The sequence below is a fragment of the Haliotis asinina genome, chromosome 2 (assembly GCF_037392515.1).
Source record: "Haliotis asinina isolate JCU_RB_2024 chromosome 2, JCU_Hal_asi_v2, whole genome shotgun sequence".
In the NCBI taxonomy this organism is placed as follows: domain Eukaryota; kingdom Metazoa; phylum Mollusca; class Gastropoda; order Lepetellida; family Haliotidae; genus Haliotis; species Haliotis asinina.
The window spans coordinates 60,503,863-60,521,462 of record NC_090281.1 but is presented as its reverse complement, the minus strand read 5'-3'; the positions used below and the strand labels follow the sequence as shown (position 1 = coordinate 60,521,462).

Genomic DNA, 17,600 nt, shown 5'->3' with positions numbered 1-17,600 from the left:
TAGGCCAGGATGTTCCCACAGCAAGGTTGTATGTGTAATGCATGTTACAGATACTGTAGGCCAGGATGTACCATCAGCAAGGCTGTATGGGTAATGTGTGTTACAGGTACTGTAGTCCAGGATGTACCAGCAGCAAGGCTGTATGTCTAATGTGTGTTACAGGTACTGTAGGCCAGGATGTACCAGCAGCAAGGCTGTGTGTGTAATGCATGTTACAGTTACTGTAGTCTAGTATGTACCAGCAGCAAGGCTGTATGTGTAATTCCTGTTACAGGTACTGTAGGCCAGGATGTACCAGCAGCAAGGCTGTATGTCTAATGTGTGTTACAGGTACTGTAGGCCAGGATGTACCAGCAGCAAGGCTGTGTGTGTAATGCATGTTACAGGTACTGTAGTCTAGTATGTACCAGCAGCAAGGCTGTATGTGTAATTCCTGTTACAGGTACTGTAGGTCAGGATGTACCAGCAGCAAGGCTGTATGTCTAATGTGTGTTACAGATACTGTAGGCCAGGATGTACCAGCAGCAAGGCTGTGTGTGTAATGCATGTTACAGGTACTGTAGTCTAGTATGTACCAGCAGCAAGGCTGTATGTGTAATTCCTGTTACAGGTACTGTAGGCCAGTATGTCCCGACTGGCAGTGAGACTGTGATGGGGAGGTGTATGGTACAGAAGACTGGAGATGTACTGCTGGGGACCACAACTGTGAAGCTGGTGTCTTTGCTGACTCACAGGACAGGTAAGCTCACCCTGGCTAGCCGACAGGTGGCTCAACAACTAGACCTATTGAGCTGGTTTTGAGGTGGCCAAATGAAAAATGCAGTGTCCCGTAAATAGTTAAGAATGACAAACATGTTTAATCTCTGCCCAGAGTAAAGATATCCAGGAACTAGGAGTAAACAATGGTCTCCTGGAAAGCAAGCTTTTCACAACAGGTAACTAACAGGTTGTGAAGGTCACTGACCTGATTGCTGAATGTTACCATATCATAGTGACTGGATTGTCTGGTTCAGATTCAGCTTTTTTCAAACCTTCATTGCATAGCAGGAGTATTGCTGAGTGTCGCTTTTAACAACAGGCAAATGTTTATATCTGTGTTTCACTACACTCGCAGGTTTGCTGGGCTGGCACCCTGTGACCATACCATCATTGGGATGGAAGACTTCAGAGGAAGGGGAGGGGTGTGTCCAACAGAGGCTGCAGCAAGTCGGTGGAGGCCTGGAATTATCTATCAGGTTTGCCCACCAGGAAGATCGGGAGAAGGTCATCCATGCAGGGCGGAGTGTTGGGTGGTCCCCAACTCTACTGGGCCTGGAGGATGAGGAGGACTGGGAGACAGAGGGTAGGTGAAGGAATAACTGAATAAACTTAATATGCCATATTAGGATGTGTACCTCATGACTGGGTTTGTATATGAGTGATCCAGTGCAAAGATCTAACAGTACTCTATGTTTGTACATGAGTGATCCAGTGCTCAGATCTCACAGTGTTGTATGTTAATAAATGAACAATTCATTGCTGTGATCTAACAGTGCTCTCTGCTTGTAGATGAGGCTTCCCATGCTTGGTGTTACCAGCTCACAATAAGTGTACAGGATGTCTGTTTCTCTCTACAAAATGCTCTCCTGACTGGCCAGACCCAGCTTGAGCCTTCAGCCAAGTGCTATATCAGATACAAGTTCTATGACAAAGGTAACTAACAGTGATCAACAAGTTTCTGTGCGTGTATGTGTATGTGAAGTGCATGACTGTTTCAGTACATAATGTGTGTTTCTACTGTTACATTTCACTGTGCAGGTGCTGTGTCCACCAAGCTGTCAGTGTTACAACAGAATGAGGATGCCTCCGTTTCCGCTTCCTTTCGTCATAAACACTGCTTCTTAGTGCCTAGGTCCAGTCCTTTCCACTGGTAAGTTTCTCACTGCATTATAACACTACCTCACTACAACAAAACACTACCTCATGACAACACAACACTACTTGACTGCATCATGACACTACCTGACTGCTTATCAAAACTACCTCACTACAACACCAGACTATCGCACTACAACGCAACACTACCATTTTGCTACACAACATTACCTCAGCACAACCCTTATCTCACTAGGTCACGGCTCTATCCCACAGCACAAAATACCACCTCACAGGACACTACCTCACTGCATCAGGACACTACATCACTACAACACAACACTAACTGCCTCACAACGCTATCTCACTGCATCATGACACCACTTTGCAAAGCTGAACACTACCTCACTGCATTACGACTCTACCTGACTGACTCTCATCGCAAACTCACTGCATCGCGGAACTATCTAATTCCATCGTGATACCACCTCACTGCATCATGATACTACCTCACTGCACCACAACACTACCTGACTGCCTCACAACACTATCTCACTACCTCACAACATTACCTCACTGCATTACAACACTACCTGTCTGACTCACATCACAACCTCACTGCATCACTAAACTAGCTAACTCCATCATGATACTACCTTCCCATATCACAACACTACCTCGCAGTACACAACACTACCTCACTGAACACGTCCTGCCATATCCTTCGTATGATACCTTTCTCATTATACCTGTCTGTTGTATCCTTCAAGTTATACTCTGCTCGTAATGCCCTAATGTGTTCTTCTCTGTTTGTAATGACCTGACTGTTATACTGTGCTTGTAATGCCCTGTTCTGCCTGTAGGTATTTACGCGAGGAAAGGCTTGAGGTACAGGTGTGGGTGAGCTATGGGTCTAGAAGAGATAGACAGAATCGTCCCCATCATCGTGACAAGCTGGTGGGATCAGCATACCTAGATCTGGACAGTCTTGCTGACACTTCCAGGAAACAACATCGCCTCAGGTACATTGCTTTCATACAATGGAGTTATTGTTAAGTGTGTGTTATCGTTTACTCTTTTGAGTTATGTCTCATCTTTAGTGCCAAAAATTTGAAAGTGAAAATTATTTCTTAAGTATTATCCAGGGATGGTTCTGTATTATCCAGTGATTATTCTGACTCCTACTGTCCAAACGTTCCAGTGGTGTGTACTCAGTTTTGAAGCCCGGAGCAGCCAGTCTGGGAGGAGCATGTGTCCACGCTCAAGTGACCAGTAAACTCCTGACCAAGGGCATGACAGAGGTAAGTTGCAGCCATAATCAGATACCCACCATCCTGAGATAGTGGTAATGCTTCGTGTCCATTGATGTGGTCAGATGTGAGACCTCATGGAAATGTGTTTGAAGACTTATCTATTGTCACTCTTGACTGTAGCTGATGTGTTAAACTTGTATTTAAGCAGTTGTAACACTCATCCTTCTGTGCTGTCCTCCTTTCAGGCCATGGAGGACAATGAGGATGTGGTAGAGAATGGGCTGTCTGAGGATGACTATGACACAGAGGACAGCTTCCATCACCTCAAAACAGAAAGTACTCACAAGGTGAAGGACAAGTTCTTCCAATCCTCCGACAGATGCACTTCAAGGTTTGCTGTGCACATCTTCATAGAGAGAGCAATGCATCTGCCCCGTGTGACAGAGAAAAACAAGTAAGTCTTTCAAACTTGGGTAGTGTTTGTTTACAGTGTACAACACATACATAGTCATATAAGTTGTTACTGATGTTACATATGAGGGGTTATTGAGTGAGTGAGTTTTACGCCACACTCTGCAATATTGCAGCAATAAGGCGACAATCCGAAAGAATCGGATTTGGACCAGAGAATCCAGGGAACAACAGCACGAATATCGATCTACACAGCTGGGATACAATGACATCTGTCAAACCACTCATCTGTCAAACCTGATCCTGAACCTAAGTTGCTTCTTATGACAAGCATGGGTGACTGCATCATCAATATCTCCTGGGTACACGTTCCGATAAGTCTCCACTATACCCTGGATGCATCTGCCTCTTGACCCAAGAATGTTATTACCTCCCTTTGCTGGCACCCGCATTCTCACACTAGCCAATCAGCTAAGCCGTCATTACAACTGAGCTTGCCAGTGTCAACAGTGGTAGCGGTCGCAGCTGTGAAGGTTTGTTAGCAGTACGACTCAGACTTGGTGGGGGGAATCATACAGACATATTGGTAGGTCCGAAAATTTTTAAAATACATGCAAGAACTCCTTCTGCCTCTTTCAGAGAAATGCATGATTTGTGTTGTCAGCTTAGCTGTAGATGCATCCAGGGTATAGTGGAGATTCATTGGAACGTATATCCTGGAGATATCGAGAATGGGGTTACTGAAGATCAATTCTAACTCTGATCTTCATGGTTTTGAGTGTTTTTGTGTAATAGGGTGTTCTGATGTTGTAGGCTTAGAACTGAGGCCAGTGGGTTGATGGCATGGGATGATGTATGTAATGTCAAAAAAGCATTTGATTGCCTGGTGGATAATCAGTTGTTAACAGGCCATTGATAAATATGAATACACAGTGCCATGCAGAAAGTGTTCAGATGCAACATATGTTATGTATAGGAGAAAACACACCTCCAAGGTTTTGCTAGACAATGTAAAACCGGAGAAGGAGGGATTTCCCGTGAAACGTAAAACTTGTCCCTCCGAAGGGAAAACCTCAAATGCGGTTATTCTGGGAAAACAAGAGATGAGCTAATATATAGTGAGAAGCATCCTTCAGGTTTGTATATTTGGGATTACACTTCTCAGTTATGTACAGATTCTAGTACTTTTATTGGGTTGAAGCACAGAAGCCGTGGTGAGCCTAGCAGGCCTGACTCTGAGGGTGTGGGTTCGAATTCCAGATGGGACTTAACCTAACAAAAGTTGTAGAATCTGTACTCGGAAGCATATTACCAAATATAACATATGTTACATGTACAAATAGTTGGAATATTGCTAAGTTTAACCTTACACAACAAACAGTTATCATGTTTTAAGGTGTTGCTATTGTACAAGGTGTCCTCATGGTATGTTTAGGTGTGGCGAGAGTGGGCCCAGTACATACGTATCGTACCAGACGGCAGAAAAGTCAGCACCATCATGCACAGCCATTATTCCCCAGACTTCCAATCCAGTGTGGGAGCATGAGGATCACACCCATCTCTCCACTGAGCTGCTGTACCAGGAAAACAAGGTACTGCTATATCTTATTGTCACCTGATTCACTAGTAAATGATGAAAATCTTAATGCGTTCTCAGATAATGAGATGTATGTGTTGTGTCAGGTGAGGCTGCTTTGCTTTTATACCAGTATATGTGTGCTTCTTCTGTGGGACCTGGAAGAGCTATATGCTGACTGGCAAATATTGTGATCACTAGTTGTGTGTTGCTAAAACAAGTGTCCCTGATTCTGTAAAACCCAGTGTAAATGCATGTGTCCCTGATTCTGTAAAACCCATGGTAAACCCAAGTGTCCCTGGTCCTGTAAAACCTAACTTAAAACCAAGTGTATTATTTAATCTCTTTTAGAACCTAGTACTGAAGGTATGGCACAAGCCAGTAGAGGCAGCCAAGCAGCCAGACAAGTCAAGTGACCGTGTCCTGGGTTTTGTAACAGTGGACCTGGCACCTCTGTCATCAGGACTACTGCAGATCTGTGGCTGGTACAACATACTGGACTTCACTGGACAGTGCAAAGGGCAAATCAAGGTGAAACAGTAAACTGTGTGATAGTTAGAGACAGTCCTTAAGATTGGACAATCAATAAATCGACTGTCAACCTATGTGGTGTACAGACATTGTAGTGATTTTGTGAGACCTTTGACTTGTGATATAAAACTTTGTGAGATTTTCATTGTCTCGGAAACAGCATGCATCTTTAATGTTCTGAGAGGGGCACAAGGATTTTTTTCAAATCAGAAGTATGTTTCCCTCCCAAGCTAAATACATTGTATCATGTAAACTGATCTGATCTCAAAATTCTGACATACAATTGTGAATATGACTGATCTCATGTTCAAGTCTATGGATATGAATTGTCTTGTTGTTTCCAGGTGAGCATTGTCCCAGATGAACCACTGAGCCAGTCTCCACAACTAGATGGAGTATCTTCTCAGGTGGGTACATATTGATTGATCTTGAGATTTGGCCTGGCCAGATATGTCAAATAACTAAATCCTAAATTTACACTCTCACTTCTGCAACTCTCTGTATTTCAACACTATCTGTACATGATAATGGCACAGTATTCTGTCTAGTGTCTGTGATTGAAGATATATGACATTTAACCTATAAGCCATGTAAAAGGCCCTCTCTCCCTTGCACAGACCAGCCTCCCATCCCGTGTGTCCAGCAGCTTCCATCATGTCCCTTCCCTTCACCTGCAACCAACATCACTTCCCGCATCGCTGCCACGTCTCCAGGAGCACATGGCAAGCATCAGACAGCAGCTGCAGCAGAGACAGGCAGAATCACTCCCAGCAGCTGATGTTCCCCGTGCAGCAGACACCCAGCACTGGCAGCCCTTGTTCCCGAGCCTCCCTGACCCAGCACAAGATACATCAAAGTCTTTCCTCTTCACGTCACTCAGGTCAGGACAGATGTGTACATGAGATCATATCATTATGTGTTGAATTGTTAACTGAAACTAAAAGTTATCCAAGAATGCATCTGTAAAAGAAACTGGTGTGAAACCAACAAGGCAATGTGATATAATTGACTATTGTATTTCAAACTAAGTGTTCATGTTAGTACAAATCACTGCAAAGTATTACAAAATAGAGTTGGCAATACAGATTCAAAGGCTGTGATCATACCAATCATGAGAGAGACAGTATTCACTTCACTGCAAAAATGGATCTTCACCCAGTTGCTCTCTTCTTGCAACCTGTGATGAATATGAGATGAGAGGCAAGAGTTACCTCCCGTATATATCCAAGAAAAAGATTCTCCATCTCCCTTCTCAGAATGTAGTGAAAAGGCCCTTGGATTTTTGTATCTTGCAGTACCTTCCAGAACTGTCTATATATAGCACTCCACTGCCCTTTTCACTACTGTGCAATGTCATACACATAGAATGTTGTTACACAATATATGTGTGTTTGTGTTTCTGTGTCAGTGTGTATCCTGATTTTGTTGACTGTTGCAAGACTGTCTGTATAACATGTATTAGCTTGACAGTGTTGACATGTTGACTATTGCAAGACCGACTATGTTTGGCATGTATTGACCTGACAATGTTGACTATTGCAAGACCGACTATGTTTGGCATGTATTGGCCTGACAATGTTGACTATTGCAAGACCGACTATGTTTGGCATGTATTGACCTGACAATGTTGACTATTGCAAGACCGACTATGTTTGGCATGTATTGACCTGACAATGTTGACTATTGCAAGACCGACTATGTTTGGCATGTATTGACCTGACAATGTTGACTGTAGCAAGACCATCTATGTTTGGCATGTATTGACCTGACAATGTTGACTATTGCAAGACCGTCTGTGTTTGGCATGTATTGATCTGACAATGTTGACTGTTGCAAGACCATCTATGTTTGGCATGTATTGATCTGACAATGTTGACTGTTGCAAGGCTGTCTCTGTGTAACGTATATTGGCCTTACAGTGTTGAAATGTTGACTGTTGCAGGACTGTCTGTTTGACATGTACTGACCTGACAATGTTGCTCGTTGGAAGGCTGTCTATGTGTAACATGTATCAACCTGACAATGTTGAGATGTTGACTGTTACAGGAAGCAGCTGGAAGACTTGGACAGTATCACTTCTCGGTTGAAGGAGAAGCTTGGATCTGACAGAGTCGAGGATGGAGATAGACAGCCAGTGAGAACATCTGGAATGGTCCTGACCGGCACATTTGCTGGTCTGAGCACAATCCATTCTCTGTCCTCACAAGGAGATGCTGTTGAGCACATAGAGGAGAACAGTGGTGTGTCTCGTTCCTCTAACATTGCTGCTGATTCTGGAGCCTACTCTGTTGAAAACTCCTCTGAAAACACAGGTGCTGACAGTCAGAGAAGTGAGAGACCAGGTATATTCACGACACCACATGATCCTGGATCTAGTAACAATGGCTCAGATTCTGGTGTCAACAAAGACTCAAGCTCAAGTCTGAGAACACACAGAGAATGGCAGGACTCAAATGGTGGTGGTGTACCACAAGTGCAAATAAACTCTGCCAAGGACTTAACAAATAATAGTGACAACCTGGCTTTCACCGAAGGAGGCAATGTTATGGGTGAGTTCCTCATTACAGTTGACACCCCTCGGGATGTGCTGTCTAAATATGAGACCAGCCAGGGCTTTGTGCCAGGTCAGATGCTGCCATCTCCCAGCCAAGACTCCATGGAGTTGAGACCTCATGCCAGGAGTCATGTAGAGCAGGACATCCAGGAGAGCATGCAAGAGTCGGATTCAGAGAGGGAGGAGGGGGAGCAATATGGAAACTACCACCGTTACCGAGAGATGCTGGACAGTGAGGAGTTGGAAGCAGATGATGAAGGTGAAGGAGTGGAGATTGTTCATCCTCGAAGGATTAATGATGTGTCTGGCATGCTTGCTGGCTGCTACTCAGGACTGAATGGTGATACTGATGGGAGACTTGTTAGTAATGGTCAAAGTCAGGGTTTTGATGACCCACAATATGAAGCAATCCAGACTGTTGCAACAGATGGTAAAACAGTTCAGAAAAAACACTTGGCTCATTCTGGATTCAGACAAATCGAGCAAACTTATGCAGAAGATAATGTACACCTTAACACAGAAAACCATGTGACCAAACCAAGGCAACGGACACTTGTAGATAGTTGGCTGTCTGAGACTAATGATGTTGGTGGTGAAGGAGAGACTCCTCGAGAAGTGAGCTACACAGAGGACATGGATGAAGCCACTCCAAGAAAGATGCCTCCAGCTCAAGCTGATCGTACCACACCCACACTGTTGTCTAATGTTGAGCTTCTTGACACTCTGACATCCACCTTGGAAGCAGGGGAACAGCCTAGAGAGGAGATGGACCAAACACAGACTCTGAAGTCAGAACATCTGCAGTCTAACATAGAACTTGAGTCAGACACAACATACAACACGAGCCATAGACCAGACTCTGGCAGCAGTAAGATCTCAGGTCAATCTTCTGGTCTCAGCAGCAACAGAAAGGATGAAGACATTGTGGAGGACACAGCAGAGGAGGGCATTGAATGGACAGAAGACAAACGGCGAGAACTATTTGATGCAGTGAGACAGGAATTGGGTGACGTTTTTTCCAGACAGAAGGAGAGTGATGGAACTGAGGAGGAGTCAATCTTCCCTGCATTAAAGCACCTGTCCCTGTCTGGTGACATGTCCACCCACAGCAGTGGGCAGAACCTGCATCACACAATACAGCATGTGCAACAGGGCTATGACACAAACACCGAGCTGCACAGTGACCGCACCACTGAGGACAGCGGGCTGGAGAGTGGAACAAAGTCATCCCAAGATGAGAAAGAAGCATTCTCCATGTTTGATATCGCTCACAGAACTGATCACATGCCCAACTTCTTCCTGCCACCGGAGAACCTCCAGGCTTCCATGAGGGCTCTTCATGTGGCCACAGCAGTAGCAACTCACATGACACAGGTGACAATCTTCTTAATGCATCATATGAGAGAAAATATTTACTGTGTTAAGTGTCCCCAGGCCATTGTTTTATGAATCACCACAAGGTCATGGAGCAAAAGAAATGTGTCTGTGTAGTTGTAAATTTCTGGTAGTTTTCATGCTTTCATCAATTCAAATGATGTACAATAGGAAGTATGCTTAAAAGTGTGAATTGTCTTGATCAGTAACTTGGAAATGTTAGGCTTCTTTCTCCGACTTCACCTCACCTTAACCTTTCTTTTCCCCTCTTGTCAGTGCTCCTAGTGAATGGCTTCTTACTGCAGGATGTGAGATCAGTTTGAATGTAGAGTAAAACACTGTTTGTCTAAACAGTGCTTGTTTGATGTCAGGATAACTACTTTTATTCAAAAGGACTTGACTGTCCTGATGAGTCACTGATCTCTAGGAGCAATAGCTTCCTCCTAATGATTTCATGGAAATAGTAACAATTAGTAACAATACATTGTATTGTTATCTAATGGTCCTGGCAAGTAGTTCACTACATCACAGTTTTATGTCATGGTGTCATTCTTACTGGTTTTTCCTCTTTCTGGAGACATTACTATATGAGTTTCATTCCATGTTGCAGGACCCAGGTCGTGCTGCCGAGAAGGTCCAGGCCACCTCACAGCTCGCACACAAGTTAGCTGCAGGGTCGAAGATCAAATTTGCCCCAGTCTCAGCAAAAGGGAGACAACATCCAACAGCAGATGAGGCAAAACGAATTGCAAAGATATTTTCTTCTAGAATGAAATAGATTGGACTTTGCAACATTTGTTTCATGAAGAACTATATAAGTGTTGTTGTTTTTTTTCACTTTCCGTTGTGAGGATATTTGACCTGAATTACAGATAAAGGCATTCGATCTGTATTTGAACAGGTGTGTGGCAAGTACATTGTAACTCAAGGTATATGGTAAGCTGTACATTCAAGGAACAGTTTCTGCAATGTATTCCACAGCAATGTTGCCAGTTTTCAACTCTGATTATTACATCTGTGTTGTCCACACCATGTTCATAGGGTAGTATGTGTATGTGATGTAACAAACTCCTACTGCAGACTCACCTGCTTGTGTAGCCTCACTTTGATATTTTACTTCTGTTACCTCAGGGTGTGTATCTACCACAAGATACTGTTATAAATCTGTTATATGTAACTTGTAATCCTTTCATGTGACAAATTAGCTGAATAGCATTGTAGAATACGTAACATTGTACCTGAAGTATGTGACACTGTTACAAGTACTTGTTACACAGTTCTTGTTTCATATAACATAGTTGCGTACTTGCTGTATTGTGTAGCATTGTTGCTGTACTGTTACATAGTTGCTGTACTGTTCCATTATTGCTTTACTATAACATTGTTGCTATATTATGTAGCATTGCTGTACATTGATTTACAAAAACTGCATTATTTCAACTGGTGTAGATCTGTACATAGCACTGATGAGAGGACATTCAAGTGTATATACATCTTGTTGTCTGTGATACGTTCCCTCATCACCATAGTCTTTCACACTAGTTCGCCCATCCCTCGCCACATGGCAGCATGGATATTCTATAGGATTGTAAATGTAGAAGTAGATTCTGCCTTTCCTTTTATGATTTACTTGTACATAGGATATTGTATATAGTGACAGTGTACATAGAGATGTGTGAATACATCATAGCAAGGAGTTTTCATAAATAGACTCACATCTTGACGAAGAAAGAATGTAGAAATCTTTTGGACACTTCCCTGTGTGGTTCCACCAGCGAGTTTAGTTATGTATGACACCTGCTGTATGTTTGTTGTTGGTGATAAAACCTGATTGGGACTTCCGTATGAGATGTCACCAGGGAACAGATTGGGGCTTGACCATCCTATGAGATGGTGTTCAAAGACAGTGAAGGAGTTCTGCTATCCTTTGATTGAGTCGGCCAGTGTACTTCCAGTTACAAGGCATTATATTCACATATGAAGAATTAACCATGTAGGTTCTGGATGAAGTGACATTAGTAGGTTCAGTCCAGTACAAGATACACATCCCACAGTGCTATATTAATTTTTGTGATTACCACAGCATGTAGACACCTCACCACCAACCCCTCTCCCACCCCCAGCCCTACCCCGACTTAACGTCCCACTAAATAAGTGTGTCAGGGAGTGTATACCCAGAATGTGGCACGTATTCACCAAACTACATCATATGCAAAGTATTCATTCCATCTGTCACTAGAGATTAAGGTACAATATATCATTGAAGACCTCATACAGTGGAGAAATAGTTCTTATTGTAAAGGTAGTGAAAATCTTATGAATTTTTATGTACATGTTGTTCTTGAGTGTTTTCACATGTTGAAAGAAGTGCCATGCAACACACAATGCTTTGTCAGCTAGCTATAGTTTTTCTCACTTTTTTACTCTGGATATTGTGAAGGTTTTCTTGTAATGTGTGATGTCCTATAACACAGGTGGAAACTGACGGGTGGACACCCAGAGGTAAACACACACAGGCCATTTGGGCTTGAGACCTTTGTTTACTCTGTTGTAGTACTGTATCATTTCTAGTCACATGACTGATTCCGTCCATACACAGCACCTGTCTCGGCCAGTATCGGTATAGCAAGGTCTTCCCGACAGAAATCTGTGGATAGTATTGGTTAATTAATTAGCATCCTGAATGTTCACATAGTGGTGGTTGCAAGTGTCGATCTCATGATCCAAGTGCCTCGCATCAAAAGCCCTCCAATGTGACCAAAGATTAATGATTCTCTTCTGATGCAAAACCTGGCATTTGTAAGATGTTTCATACAACGATAAAAGAAAGTGAAGTTGAACAACAGGCTTCTTTGATCTTGCATAAATAAGGAAAGCATTCTAAAAAGGATGAGTAATGTAGAGAAAGTCTTAAAGTGCCTGTAATGCAATCCTCCTTGTGCCCATTTTCCTATACACTCCATACTTTTGCTATATTATCTGTAGAGTCCATTTCTGCATATACAGTCTGTAGGACTCAACCTCCCAGTTTAGAGGTTGTGTGACCCATCACTGCAATATCCAATCTGTATGACCAAGGCATGCTATATGCAGTTTGTAGGATCCATGAATTCAGTATACATTCTCAGTAGCCCGTGAACTCGTAATACGGTCTACAACCTATGCGTTGTATGAGAATCCATACCATTTGTATCCCTGGTATACAGTCTGTAAAACCTATGTCTGTGGTATACAGTCTGTACAACCCATGCCTGCAGTATAAAGTCTTCACAACCCATGCCTGCAGTACCTTAGTTCTGATTTCTAATACAGCTGTTTGTTAAAATATTCTACTGTGGTGTTAGTCTTTCACACACACTCAACTGCTATGTAAGTCAAGGACTCGAGATTTGAAGTATGTGTCCGAAACGTGGATATTGACAATGTTTCTATCACTACTTATTTAGCATCTTATACCCCATGTTCTGTGTACCAACAAACGATATATTTTCTTGATACATATGCTATACCTGATACATGTGGTTGATATTAATTATGTACCTGATACATATGAAACATGTATGTGACACATTATGTATCTGATACATACTATACATGTACCTGGTAGATATGATGTAAATGATACTTGTCCCTAATACATATGTGTACCGGATGCATATGATTCTTGTACCTGATCCATGTAGCTCATACATATAGTACATACACCTGACATATGTCTTATGTTTTGCCTTATAACATTTGGTGCCAAAGTGTCTTCCATCATTCCATCCACTTGTATTATGTAGCCAGTTGACAGCAGGAGCATTGTAAACTGCCTTCAGACTCTGACAGCTCTGTGTCCACATGCAGCACAGCCAGGACAAATTAATAAAAGTTTTGATAAGTTCCTATATATAACTAACTTGATGTGAAACTTACTTAAAAATACAAAATAGTCATGAAATTAACAGGTGTATGATTGCATCTAGTTTTTAGACATTCTTCAAGGTCAAAGGTCAGTGACTGAACCACCTGAACTAAATCCAACTTGTAGAACCGCTGTCAACAGTGTTTTGGCCTGTACCTTAGCACCAGGATGAGTTCCTGGATTGGCCATAAGTATACTTTTATGCTCATGGTCCAACTGTAGCACCAGTTAACAGGCCTGGAGTTGCTTTATATGAATACATATGCAGCACCAGGTGAACGTAGTACTTATATTTGTACATGTAGGATGTATTTATGCGTAGACAGGTAGAGTTACTTTCTTTAAGCAGGTAAAGCAGTTTTGTACTTAATACTGTATATGTATTGTATTATAGAAAATTAAATTATTTCAAATGACTCCTTAGTTTGTTGTGCTAAACATCTACACGATTCTGACCACCTCTATGGTGCAGGATAGAGGGTTTTCCAAGAGAGTAGGTTGCTGTACGATGGCTGCATCATGTCAGCACACGGGGAAAAATGGTACATGTTGCTGCTGTGTCTCGGAGGGAACCATAACCATGCAACAGTACTTTATGTGTCTGTTTTCGTTGCCCAGACACACACCTTTCTCTATTTTAAGTGGACGTTTTGCTAAAAGCTAACATGCATTCATGCAGTGGCTAAACTAACACAAATCATGTTCAACATCTGAAACAGACTTTATTCATCACAGATTTTGGTTGCAGTTGATGAACACAAAAGAGATAGTATTCAGAAACCATTATAATGCTGAAGTAGGACAATTGTAAACATGGTTATGAGATTGATAATTTTTGTATTTACACCATAGTGATCATTATTCAATGTAAAGACACAGGCCATGATGGTCTGTATTGTGCAGCCATCATCATCATGGTCTGCGTTTTAGTCCATGACCTTGACCTGCTGTTCTGACACATCATCGTCTGTTATGTGTTTTGCCACTACAAGATGTTTTTTGCTCTGTTATCGTTGTCTATGAGAACAATGTCAACAATCTGAGATCAACTCTGTATATAATACTGTGCTGTAACATACACTCAACAATAACATTTCTACGCATTCCATTATAATACAATGTAATACATTTGTGGCCGATAGGTTCTACTGACAGATATCATCTCGGACAACCTCTCTAGGGTTCCATGGGGAGAATGCTTGATCTACTGTTGTATATATGCCTCCAACACATTACACACCAGCATAAGGTCCATGGAGCATTTATGAATAGTAGGTTAATTTCACAACATTAATGAAACAACCAAAATCAACACACATGCATTTCATCATATGATCTGAAACAGGTTAACAACAATAATAAATTATATATCATAAAATACAGGAGGGATCGTGCAACAATAACGCCATCATGAACTTTAAGCTGCCATGACTGGAACACTGACATCCGATGGTTGCAGTTGTGAAGAAACTGAATACATACAGATTTGTACACGTTATAGTTACCAATAACAGAGTTTCAGCATTATTTCAAGTGTATCACAACCAGTCTAATCTGGGCCTGGCACACACAGGTGATACTGCAGTCATCCAGCCCTGACTTTGTAATACAAGGTGCTAAGTCAGCCAGGTCAAATACATGGAAGTCACAGTTGGATCTGACAACAAGCATTATGGAGTTACCCAGAATCTTCATTTGTGCTGCAAGGGCATGATATCACACAAACAACCAAGTTACACACCATAACCAAGTTGTCATCACGCACTGGGATCCTTTTTCTGTACAGACAGCAAGCAAGATAGCCATTTACTGTACAGACAGGAAAACAGATAGCTGTTTACTGTACAGACAGCAAGCAAGCTGTGATATAGATGCAAGGTGCATGACAGACGTTTAACTGTACTGACAACTGGCAAGCCATGGCAGAGATCCTGGGTGTGTGATAACAGTTTACTGAACAGCAAGCAAGCCATGACATCGATCTAATGTGTGAGATACTGTAAAACAATATTTCCCGTTTACTGTAACCATTTACTGTACAGACAGAAGGCGAGCCATGACATGGATCCTAGGTGCATGGTAACCGTTTACTTTACAGGCAGCAGGCAAGCCATGACATAAATATGGGGTGTTAGGGATAACTGTTTACAGACAGCAAGCAAGCCAAAACGAATGACTAGTGATGTTGCATTGGCAGGCTAAGATCTGCTATCATATATTTCTAAACAATACATCGCACATTTATATCCACACAATGTACAGTAGTATAGACACTCAGTCGTTCTGACAGCTACAAGACAGCTACAAAACAACACACAAAACACAGGCTGAAGGATACAAATTCAACACAATATGCATGTTCAAGGGTACAATGATTACACACGAAGGATACAACACAAAACATGTTGAAGGATACAACACAAAACATGTTGAAGGATACAACACAAAACATGTTGAAGGATACAACAGAGGGCACAAAGCACATGTTTTAGAACACAACACACATACACAGATTTGTGCACAAGCATATTAACATTTTCAGGCTTGGATTTTCATATGCGTAAAGAATATTAGACATGTTTTCTGATATACAAACGATCCATCTAACATCACAGGATTAAGTCAATTATCACAGGAATGTGTTGATCATCACAGTAACTTTTCCGTCAGTGTTCCACAGGTACATGTCTATCAGCTGAGGCACATAATCTACGATCACAGGAATTTATATATCACATCACAGGAATTTATATATCACATCACAGTCTATCCTATGTTTACCATGTATTTTGGTCTCCAGTCCCACATGGACACACTTATGTTACTGTAATGCATGTCTGGTTCAGTAGTTAAAGAACCTTCCCCTTCCTGTCCACAATATTCACAGTCTTCAGTTTGGCCTTCATCTGCCTCCGTCTCTCCCCTTCCTCCGAGTCATCACTACTGTCCTCCTCCACCCCTCTTTCCTCCCCCTGCTGCTCCAGGAGTGCTCGGTTCTCCCTCTCTCGCCGCTCACGCTTCGAGTTGATCACTAGTTTGGCACACACCTCCAGGGGAGCCGGCTCCACAAACTCTGTTCCTGATAATACGGATAGAAGTCTTTGGAATCATTCTCGCATGACAACAGTACAAGAATATGTATCAGAACACCAACTCACAAAATAAAAGAAGTCGTTATCCTTAAAGTTTGTCAATACTGTACAACCTTAGTGCAAAGTTGTGTCCATTACAGGAACCTGTGATTGCGGACTGAAACCCAGTTTGCTCTGATTACATTCTTTGAACTACCAATCAACCTCCTGGTCCAACCTAAATATCACCAAATAACCTAAATTATCCTCCTGACAACACCTACCATTCAGCCTCCTGGTGAAATCTGCCAATAAGCCTCCTGGCCCCATACACATTCAGCTTTCTGGCAACACCTACCTATCAGCCTCCTTGCCCAATCACCAATCAGCCTCCTAGCAACACCCACAAATCAGCCTCCTGGCTCCAGTTACCAATGAGACTCCTTGTCAGAACCACCAATCAGATTCCTGGCGATACCTACCAATCAAGCTCCCCATGATTACCAATCAGCATTCTGGCCACACCCACTAATCAGTCTTCTGGCCACACCTACCAATCAGCCTCCTGGCCACAATCATCAATCAGTCTCCTGGCCATACCTACCAATCAGTCTCCTGGCCACAATCACCAATCAGTCTCCTGGCTACACCTACCAATCAGCCTCCTGGCCTCCACACCATCTATGATTGGACTCATCCATGTGGACATGCGTGTTCCTTCCACTCCGGCTGCCTTTGGGACATACACGTAGAACACAACATCCAGCACCTCCTTCTTCCGTAGCCCTCTTCCCTTTAAGCCCTTCCCTGGTGACACATCAATAAATGAGATAGTTCAATAGCATTTTGAATAGCACAGTGTACTCATTCTCAGATACGGAAAAACAAAGATGGTTGTAATAGAGACAGACAATAACACAAGCATTTATGGTAAAGCACTTCATAAGATTCCCATTATCATATTATCAGACTATCATGGTGCTATAGTATCACTTCCCAAGATCATTTTGCATTTGAATTTCAAATAAGCACGGTAAGTACAGCCTATATTTCTATTTCAACACAAGTT

General features: G+C 42.3%; 2 protein-coding genes across 2 annotated transcripts in view; one reads left to right on the top strand and one right to left on the bottom strand.

Moving 5' to 3' along the window:
- Nucleotides 1-13,876, top strand: part of LOC137274060 (C2 domain-containing protein 3-like) — a 45,632-nt gene extending 31,756 nt beyond the window's left edge. The window contains exons 32-44 of the mRNA XM_067807038.1: nucleotides 611-739; nucleotides 1,115-1,342; nucleotides 1,549-1,692; nucleotides 1,798-1,909; nucleotides 2,718-2,876; nucleotides 3,056-3,155; nucleotides 3,353-3,561; nucleotides 4,954-5,110; nucleotides 5,446-5,625; nucleotides 5,970-6,032; nucleotides 6,243-6,505; nucleotides 7,672-9,553; nucleotides 10,164-13,876. Of these exons, the coding sequence (XP_067663139.1) occupies nucleotides 611-739; nucleotides 1,115-1,342; nucleotides 1,549-1,692; nucleotides 1,798-1,909; nucleotides 2,718-2,876; nucleotides 3,056-3,155; nucleotides 3,353-3,561; nucleotides 4,954-5,110; nucleotides 5,446-5,625; nucleotides 5,970-6,032; nucleotides 6,243-6,505; nucleotides 7,672-9,553; nucleotides 10,164-10,331 (3,794 nt within the window). The 3' untranslated portion in view covers nucleotides 10,332-13,876. The remainder of the gene's footprint in view (nucleotides 1-610; nucleotides 740-1,114; nucleotides 1,343-1,548; nucleotides 1,693-1,797; nucleotides 1,910-2,717; nucleotides 2,877-3,055; nucleotides 3,156-3,352; nucleotides 3,562-4,953; nucleotides 5,111-5,445; nucleotides 5,626-5,969; nucleotides 6,033-6,242; nucleotides 6,506-7,671; nucleotides 9,554-10,163) is intronic.
- Nucleotides 13,877-14,162: 286 nt separating this feature from the next.
- The window catches only part of LOC137272751 (uncharacterized), a 47,669-nt gene continuing 44,231 nt past the window's right edge, over nucleotides 14,163-17,600 (bottom strand). Inside the window, exons 32-33 of the mRNA XM_067805139.1 lie at nucleotides 17,186-17,338; nucleotides 14,163-16,539 (exon numbers count right to left, since the gene is read on the bottom strand). Coding sequence (XP_067661240.1) covers nucleotides 16,310-16,539; nucleotides 17,186-17,338 — 383 coding nt within the window. The 3' untranslated portion in view covers nucleotides 14,163-16,309. The remainder of the gene's footprint in view (nucleotides 16,540-17,185; nucleotides 17,339-17,600) is intronic.